Source organism: the organism of the source record quoted next, unplaced genomic scaffold (genome assembly GCF_019419815.1).
Source record: "Pyrus x bretschneideri cultivar Hongxiangsu unplaced genomic scaffold, Pyrus_bretschneideri_v1 Contig37, whole genome shotgun sequence".
NCBI classification, from domain to species: domain Eukaryota; kingdom Viridiplantae; phylum Streptophyta; class Magnoliopsida; order Rosales; family Rosaceae; genus Pyrus; species Pyrus x bretschneideri.
The window spans coordinates 2490624-2500389 of NW_025999690.1; the positions used below are offsets into that span (position 1 = coordinate 2490624).

The 9766-nt window shown below is 37.5% G+C and overlaps 1 protein-coding gene across 1 annotated transcript; it reads right to left on the reverse strand.

Moving 5' to 3' along the window:
- Nucleotides 1-523: 523 nt before the first annotated feature.
- Nucleotides 524-4110, reverse strand: LOC125468351 (coniferyl alcohol acyltransferase-like). Its single transcript, XM_048564005.1, has 2 exons — nt 3676-4110; nt 524-1660 (listed from the first exon to the last, which is right to left on the reverse strand). The coding sequence occupies exons 1-2, from the start codon at nt 4081-4083 to the stop codon at nt 668-670; spliced, it is 1401 nt and encodes a 466-aa protein (XP_048419962.1). The 5' UTR covers nt 4084-4110; the 3' UTR covers nt 524-667.
- Between the last annotated feature and the right edge of the window lie 5656 nt (nt 4111-9766).

Here is a 9766-nt window from a genome sequence, read left to right on the forward strand (position 1 = left end):
TAAAGATATTTTAATGAATTGAAATTGATTCCAAACCTAAGTGGGTAAGATGTAATTTATCCAATATAATATGGACAAAAGAAGAGTAACAATTTCGTATACATATCCATTAATCGGACGTATGATTGAAGAACATGAGAGAAAGATGCAACACAAGAATAATTAAACTATTGGGATTATGTTTGGAACACATATATAAATCACATCTCTTGGAAAAACTTTTTGTGTGTATGGGAAACACGTCCTATATGTTTATATTTCACATTTTAAAATTTAAGTAGGATAATTACGCTATGTAGGTCGATTTTTTTGATACGTTCAGAAAATTATGTATACTCGTCTTTAATTTAAAAGTACGTTTTATACCTTGATTTGAGAGAGGATCTACAAAGTAGATAGTACACATATTTAGGAAATTAATTAACAATGTAGTGGAAGATTGGACTGCAATAGAATGAGTTTGATATCAACCATAGATGACTAATATTGATACACGCGCTTCAAATATAAGTAGGTGACAAACTTGGGAAATTGTTTACATATTAACCATAAATATATGCAAACAAAGCACCAGTCTCTTGCATGCTTTTGATACAAACAAGATACAATATATTTGCAGCAAGAGCTAGATTACAAGTAAGGGATAATGACATAGCCATAGGCAATACTACTTGATTATATCTAAATTTAACTGATTAAGATAATCAAAAGTCAAGGGTTTTAACACATGAGCAGCCTCCTTCTCCATCAACTCCACCTGCCCTTTCAACATGTGCATGTATACAATCCAGTCACCATTTCCGACTGGACTTGGCATTGGCATCACATACCCAGCATTGCCTCCCCACGGGAAATGGTACGACCCGAAAACCGGCGAGCCCCACCCAAAGTCCACCTTTGAAACGGGGAACCGCTGGCCGGACGACACAACGAAAGCTGGTCCCTCATCGCTCCCGCAGCCGTATATTTTGGCCATGCATGGCACTGGCCTTTGTGCCTCAACCCAATCTATCAACCCTAAAAAATGCTCCTTCGTCACAGCACATTCCAAAAAATTATGGACTTCCTCAGCTACCCAATTTAGTGGTTTGTCAGTTAATTCTTCAACTTTTTCCCCACCAAATGGAATAGACAGCACATTTCCAAAGTATGTAGCCATTAATGTTGGATGGTCGTTTTGGTAATGTCCCTCACTTAATCTTGTCCGTCCATCAACCACAATGCCCATTTTACATAATTTTTGGGCACGATCATTACTAGTTTCACTTTTTGCTACCATTTTCCACAAGAATGCACAGAAAGACTCGAGCTTGGTCCTTTTGCAGCCATTGGAAGTAGCTAGGTCTTGGAGATTTTCAAGCTGCTCGGATGTGGCATAGTATATGCGGCTGATGAGATGGTCATGATCATCAGTAGTACTGCCTTTACTGGGAGGTGGCAACGCCGTGACGGGCACATACATGTTGTTTAGGGAGGGGTCGATGTGACCAGGACGACGAGGGTTAAGCAAAGAACGACGAAAAGTTGGTTGGATAGTGAGGGATTTGGACTGAGCCATCTCAGCCCATGACACCAGAAACATGTTGGTTGAGTAGGCATCTGCTATGCGATGATCAAATATGCATGCCACCACTATCGCACCACACTTGAGCTCAGTTACCTGCAATTTAATTTGTTTCTATAATGTTAGGAATTTCTTTTTAAAAATATATGATTGTTGTAGTATGAATTTAGTGAGGGAGATAGAAACTTGTTCTCCAAGTAATGCAAGTTGTAATCATCTTATAGGATTTCTACACAGAATTTACTAGAATTGTGTGTGTGTGTGTGCGTGTGTTAAATCTTCGGATTGGGAGGGTAAGAATCAAATGATAGTAATGCTAAATACCAAGATCTAAAAGACGTTAGGCACTAGTTGGGTGGTAGGCTAGGGCCTAGTGACTAGGCGGGGGCTTAGGCGGACTAAACAGATTTAAGTAAATTTATTATATACTTATATAAATAAGTATATATTATACTTAAAAAACACAATTGTATTGAGATACATTAATTGATAAATATATATTAGAACATATATATTATAAAGTATTAGAACATATTGAAAATATGCGGAACAAGCATATAATGAGTTCATTCAAATATTCAACAGGTCTCTTACATTTTATTGACAAAATAAAATGCAAACTAAAATTATCGATTTTTTGTTTAAGTGAGAGTCACGACCTAGGCTGGTTTAGGCGGGCTAGGCAGACGCCTAAGCGGGTCTAGGCGCACTTTCTTTATATTCAAACACCTAGGGATTAATCAGGGTGGTTGCCAAGCGGGGCATGGTTGGTGCTAGGTAGGAATTTTTAGAACACTGCTAAATACTATATTTTCCGTACATTTTTGCTAAAATGTAAGATTGATTGGTAACGGACTTCGTAATTGATGTAATAAGTAGATATTTCCTAGCACGTACGCTATTGTAAGTAGATATTTTTATGGTGATTCAAAGTATACACTATTATGGATCTTTTTACTGTTAGATATTGGGTAAAAAATACAAAACCAAACAGTTAAAAAGTTCAAAATATTGTATACCCTGAATTTTACTGTAAGTAATTAGAAAATATTGACACTCTCACTTTGTGTAGGAAATAGCTATCAAAGCAAACCATCCATGCATACATGGGCGAATCCATATGGGGACACGGGAGGTCCCGGAACCCTCCGGAAGCCCGAAGAAACACTTGCGATCGACCTTCAGGACCCTCTAACAATTTGGGCAAATGCAGCGGAGAGGGTTGTTGCCTCCATGGATGTGCATGCAGCAATGCTTATAACGAAAAAGAAGAAGTTTCTAATTTTTGTTTTAATCCTCCAAATTGTCGCAACCTCCGAATTTAAACTCAAGTTACCCCATCCCCTAGCACCATTTGCCGTTCCACCACCTCTAGCTGCCTAATTTTACTTCTTCCAAATTCATTTAAGTTTTTTAATCTTAGAGTCTCAACTCTCAATTGTAATATATATATATATATATATATGTATATATATATATGTTACATTAACAAATTTCATCTTTGTAGATTCATCAATTGATGCGTTATGTTGCTGAGGAGAATTTGTTGGTTTTATTACCTTTGAGATTAATCTTGATTTTTTTTTAATTAAAAGCGGGACAACTAGTGGCAAGCCACGGTTATCCACCCTTCTAGGGGCCTGGAAGACTCACAGAGGCATTTCAACTTTCTCCTAGCCACAGTCAATCAGACTCACCAGTTTGGAGCCTCGAACCCGGGACCTCCCTATTTTTTGTATTTTGAGAGCCGAAATCCGCACCCTTACCACTGGGTCACTTGATGTGGTTGATTAATTTTGATAATTCAATTAACCAAATTCAATAAAAAATAGTGATATGGAACCAAACTAGTCTATTTTTTTTTTTTTTTTGAACTTTTATCTTGGGATCCTGTGATCTTAAAATCCTGAATCCGCCACTATATACATAGGGAATAAAAACTGGGTGAGTGCCCTGTAGACTAAGTGGCAGGCACTGTTTGTTTAAAATAGGCCTCGTGTTACCAGTTCAGATTCATAATTAGATTCCGGAACACATTATATATTTCAAGTACACAGTAAAAACGTTCGAAATTTGTAATATGTAAATGACTTGAGGTAAAAGACACAGACCTGGACAGCCAATACGCCATGCTGCTTCTTGGGCACCAACTTGCCCTCAATGCTCTCATCAGGATTATAAACGTTGAGCTCCTTAAGCTCAACATCTGCAAAGGCTTCAGCGAAATCAACGCCGCGGTTGTTGCATAGAATCTCAGGCTCCCCGACAGAGTTCGGCACCACCTCACCGGAGAAGGCGTAGAAAGTCACAATAGCTTGAGCCATGGCACTCTTCAGAACCCCAACCATGGACCCAAAGCTCATGCTTTGCTTATTTTTGTAGCAAAAGAAAACTCCCACGTCCAGAGGTGGCAAAAGCAAGTCAAGGTTGGAGAGTGGTAGCCAATGCTCTTGCACTGGCAAGGTAGCTGCCACCACTTCTTGCTTGCTCATAGTCACCTTGAACTCTCCTCGCGCCATGTTTTTTATTAACTCGTTAACTTCTATATGGTTTAGGTTTTGTGAGCAAAAGACTAGAAGAGAAGTACTAAATTTATAAGGAGGAGCTGGAGAGTAAAATGACGTTATAGCCAGTTGGGTTGAGGTTTAGTTATTTTTTTAGAGTGTTACTAGACCCACCACAATGTCTTATCTTTCTACCCACATTATACACCCACCTCAAAAAGGTGAAAAAATTGAAATGTTATTTTCCCACCCACTATTATTTCTAAAATAAATATGCTATAATATATCCCTTCCTCCTCCACTTGCCCTTGCAAAAAACTGAAATTAAATGATTAAACACCTTCAAAAACGAGTGTGAAATTTGAGAGAGAGAGGACATGAACACAAATGAAACGGTGGTGTTATAGATGGAGGAAGAAAGAAGAGACAGAGAGCTAGAGAGAAGTCTAGGGAGAGAAAATAAAGGGGAGGGAAGAAGAGGACCATTAGCGTGATTAGAGACGAGCCAAAGCGAATTCTCTCATGGAGCATGAGATCAAAATTTTGAGAATATGTTCTGTTGGGTCCTTTTTCAATCAAGGTTGCTTCAATTATCAAATTACATTCTCCACAATTGAGGGCGCATTTGTCAAAATAATCCGACCCGACATCTCTCAATTCAACTGAAGGGATGATCAGGAGAGATATTTTTCTTCTTTTTTGTGCTGGTCCTTGATGTCATTTTATAAAAGGGTAAAATTGATACTAAATTTTTTATTAAAAAAATGGGATGAATTAATAAGACAATGAGGTGGGTTTATCACCACTCTTTTTTTTTTTTGTCAATTAAATATTGATTAGGGTTTAATTATTTTTTTTTCTTTTTAGTACAACGATATATTTTTACACTAAATGGGCAACCTAATTTGACATCGAATTCGCCATCTACGAAATTTGAACCTAAGATCTCTCACTTCCAAATGAAGAGGACCACACGGTAATTCCTATCCCACTTGACTAGCAAGTTACAACCTTGACTCAAAGTTTTTTTCCCCGTCCAAACACACAGTAATTTCCAATGGTGAAGCCAAGATTTGTTGTGAGGAGAGTCTTTTCACAAATGTAAAAAAAAAAAAAAAATGGCAGATAACAATTACAAAGTTACTAATCAAAACATCATAATAACATATACCTTGATAATTGTGTGTTTGAAAGTGCTTTGAAAATGACTGAATACGCTTTTAATGAAAGTGCTTTTAGAATCAATCCTTAGTTAAAATGCAAGGGAATCCTAAAAATGAACTTATTAAGTACTTCTTGTAAGAAGTATATAATTAGTGAGTTTTCCAAAATTCACTTGCGATGCTTTTGGAACACAAAATTTTTTTCCAAAAAACGCTTTCAATTAGTTTAAAAGGACTTCCTAACATGTACAATATTAATCGTTGCATGACAACCTTGTCATCTATACTATTAATTTTAATAAGGAGAATCAACAAAAAATTCTAAACACTAAACATAAATAAGAGGTAAGATAGAAGATAAACAATACAAAGTTATATACAACAAGATAGATTTTCCAAACCTTATAGTTGTTGAATTAATTGACTTGACTCGAAACCCATTTGCTATGGGTCAATGTCACTTTTCTCGTACACACATTGCCTTAACCACCCCCCCCCCCCCCCCCCCGGCTCCACCCCAAAACAAACCACGACTGACTTGACTCGAAACCCATTTGCTATGGGTCAATGTCACTGCCCTATTTAATTGGAGTTGTTTTTCACCTTTTTCTCTCTTAGCCCATAATTTTTTTCTCACTGGTCCCACAGCCAAGCTGATGAAAATAATAATTTTTGGACTTCAAGCCCCATACTCTTTTTAGGGCTATTTCCCCAAACTTTCACACAAAGGGTCTCGAAGCTACCCACGATTAATTTATTTGTTTTCTTTTGCTTTATATATTATGTCTTGTATATATTGTGTTTGTTTGCAGGTAATATGAACATGAAGTTTATACTTCAGAACCCAAAGTTTCAGAAAAGTGTCATAGAAACATGAAGTTTCTTAACGCGCAACACTTATGTTGAGACTCGAAGTTCTCCATACTTAAATCCATTTAAACCAAACCATATCTTAGAACCTGAATGTTCTAACTTTGATGTTTATGGAAATTTTATTTCCTAAAGCACCAATCACATTCTTGTTTCCGTCATTCAGTGTATTGTCGAATCGTCACAAGTTTGATTTCACTGATTTGGAAGCTTCAAACAAGAAACTAATTTATATGGATACAAGACATGGCACCCCTGCTTGACTACGACTAGTTGTGAAATCATTGTAACCAGTTATGGTGTGGAAGAGTTGAATAATTCTCCACCATGATTTTCATTCGAAAATTTATGCCCAAAGCATATCAAATGGAAGTACCTCACTACCGAGGACTTCATGGCTCTTTGACTCGTTCCTATAGACCGTTTCATATCATGCAAAGATGAATTCTTGCTCAAAGAAAAACATGATTGAAACCCTTGCATTTATGCATAGGTATAATTCTGAAGTTTATATCTAATTGATTTAGACTGGAAGAAAATCTTTCTCGTTATTCTTTATCTCTAAATTGCTCCTAAAGTAGCAGTATAGAGAACGAAAGTTTACGAAATTCTTAGATCTGATTACTACCACACTTGTGAGAGAAAGGTACCCCAAAAATTTGGCTGGGAATTACCAAACATTATAGACCCAGTTTCGGCTGGAGTCTACCAAATGGTAGGGCCCTGCTTCGACATGGATGCACTGACATGCATGCTCTGCTTTGGCCGAGGTGCACTGAAGGGCATGCTCTGCTTCGGCAGAGATGCTCCAAACGGCATTGCTTTGTTTCAGCAAAGGCCTACTGAATAGACCCCTCCAGTTTCGGCTGGAGCCTACCGAACCCAAGTCTGGGTTTTTTTTCTCTCACAATCTCATTTTGAGTTTGTTTTACAACATACGGTAGAATCAGGGCCTTCCAAGTGGTGGTATCACACTCGAAGCATGATTCTTGGTACCTAAGACCTAAAAACTTCAAGAATAAGGAATAGTATTCCCGAACCTCAACCTTGCAGAATCTAATTCAGTTTTGATGAAATAGATCATTGGTTCTGCACTTGTCTATACCTCTATCAATGTTGTTGAGGAGTAACATTCCCGTAGTCAATCCGTGAGACTAATTTTGCTCCATATAACACATTTGGAAGAGCGAAATTTGAAATGGAAGGACTATTGGCTGAACCCTTTTGTATATTTGGTTTACTTTGTGAACAATTTATTTTGTTCTCGTTTTTAAGATTGGTGTTTGGATGTCATTATTATTCTTGAATAAGAGTTAATTAACAAAAATTACCACATGTGACTAATACAATTAACTTATGCTAAGGTATGTTTTGTGGGGAAGTTAGCTGTCTGGTTCTATGCTAACTTCATACCTAATCAACCCCCTAACAACCCTTTCAGGCTTATCCAACCTAATTGTAGGGCATGGCAGTGCCCTATATTGTCTAATGGTACTAATTTTACTATAAAATGAAGCCTTATACTCACTTCGTTCCGGAAAAATGCCTTTTTGAGCTTTAAAGATATTCAAGAACACTATTACCATATTGAAACAATTTAGAAAATGGAGTAAAATTTCTTTGCACTTCCTATGAATATAGCCAGAAGCATATTTTGTAGAAGATGAAATGCCTAACGAGTGGATTACACCCATTCAGGTCCACTATGTGGCAAGCCAGAAGCCAGAGATTCCTAAGGAATTTTTGCTATGGATTTATGTTTGGGATATCTAGGATGATTGATGCACTGTTTTGGGCATCCCTTTACCAGAAGTAAAGACATCATACCTGAAAGCGCACCATGCCTTAACATCCTCCATCTTTTCTACAAAGGATTCAAGAGGACATTTGTGGACCGATTTAACCACCCTGTTTACCATTTAGATACATTATGGTATTGGTTGATGCTTGTACACATTGGTCACACATGTGGCTATTGTCGACAAGATGCTTTCTCCACACTGGTAACTCGGATTAACAAGCTCAGGGTTCACCACCCTGATTATCTTATCAAATCTATTTGATTGGATAAGTTAGAGAATCTACATCGAAAACTTTTGATGGATATTGCATGTCAGTTAGGTTTTGAAATTAAACATCCAATACCCCTATGTTCATACCCAGAACGGCCCAGCATAAGCATTCATTAAACGTCTTCAAATGATTGTGCAATTGTTGGTCATACGTACCAAGTTCCCGATCTTTGCTTAGGGCATGCAATATTGCAAGCAACCATATTGGTCCGCCTGAGGCTCATCATGAACTAACCATATAAAGCGTATGTCAGTTGGTTACTAGATACGAACCCGGCATATCTCATCTGCACGTCTTTGGTTATGCGGTCTATGTACCGATTGTGCCACCCTTACGTATAAATAAAGGTCCTCAGAGAAGGATGGAAATCTATGTCAGTTATGATTCTCCTTCTAATATCTCGTTTTGCAGATTGTCACTTTTATAAGACAGTCTTCCTGCTGTTAAGGGGAGAGAAGAACGTTGACATTCCTAAAAAATGACTCGATCCCAATCTAGATCATCAGAGTATAACCAGATGCTTCCTCTGATCTAGCAAAAGTGATGAGATCACATATACTAGCTGCAAAAGTGCCTGCAAAGATGAATGTACCAAATGTACAATGGACCTGCATCCCCGGAAGTAGGAACGCCACTACTGTCTGACATTGGTGGCTAGCCAATCAATCTGTCATGCGCCAGAAGCGTGGTAAATCACTCAGTTCAAAAGATTCACCTCCCCCAAAGTGGAGGAACATGGCACAAACGAATTCGCCCTTCGATCGATGTCTCAATCCTTTCAATCTCATGAGGTTAAATTCGGATTACTCCGAAGACCTGAAGTTCTTGGTCCAGTATACTAGTTTGGATGAGATATGGAATAGAAATGACATTATTATATATGATGTTTCACTTATATGGTAACTATCAACATAAATGAAAAGCGACGATAATGAACCGCATTTCGTTGATTAGTGTCAACTAGAACTGATTGGTTAACTAAAAGAATAAATCCATGATGAATGAAATACTGCAATATGATGACTTATGGCTAATAAGAGCATATTTATACTACTTAGCTATGTTGTTTCCTTGCATTTAGATAGTTAATTACTACTTATTAAAGTCTTGTAAGTTATTTTCATATGTTTTTAGGTCCTAATGGCAAAAGGAGCAAGAAAGTGCATTTTGGAGCTATTTGGAGTAGTTTTGGGCATGGATTGGATATCTTAACTATGGAGCAATGTGGATGGACGAAATTGAAGTCAAGAAGGGCTAGGAAAGGCTACAAATCTAGAGAAAGAAGTCCAAATGCAAAGAAGATAAGGAAAGAGCAAGAAATAAGGAACCTTATCCAACCTTATCTTATCATATCCTAACCAACCTTATCCTTTCCTAATTCTAACATTATCCTATCTTATCCTATCTAAATCAGGTTGTGCCTTAAATCTAGCTATTTAGGAGGGATTAGTTATACATTTAAACACCTATTTCAGATTCTAGAAACCTAATCCATGTGCATGCCGCATATAGGCCATTCCTTGGAGGTTTAGGAGTTGTAATCCCTTTCCTACACCTATGTCGTGAGTCCTTATCCATTTAGGTCTAGAAAT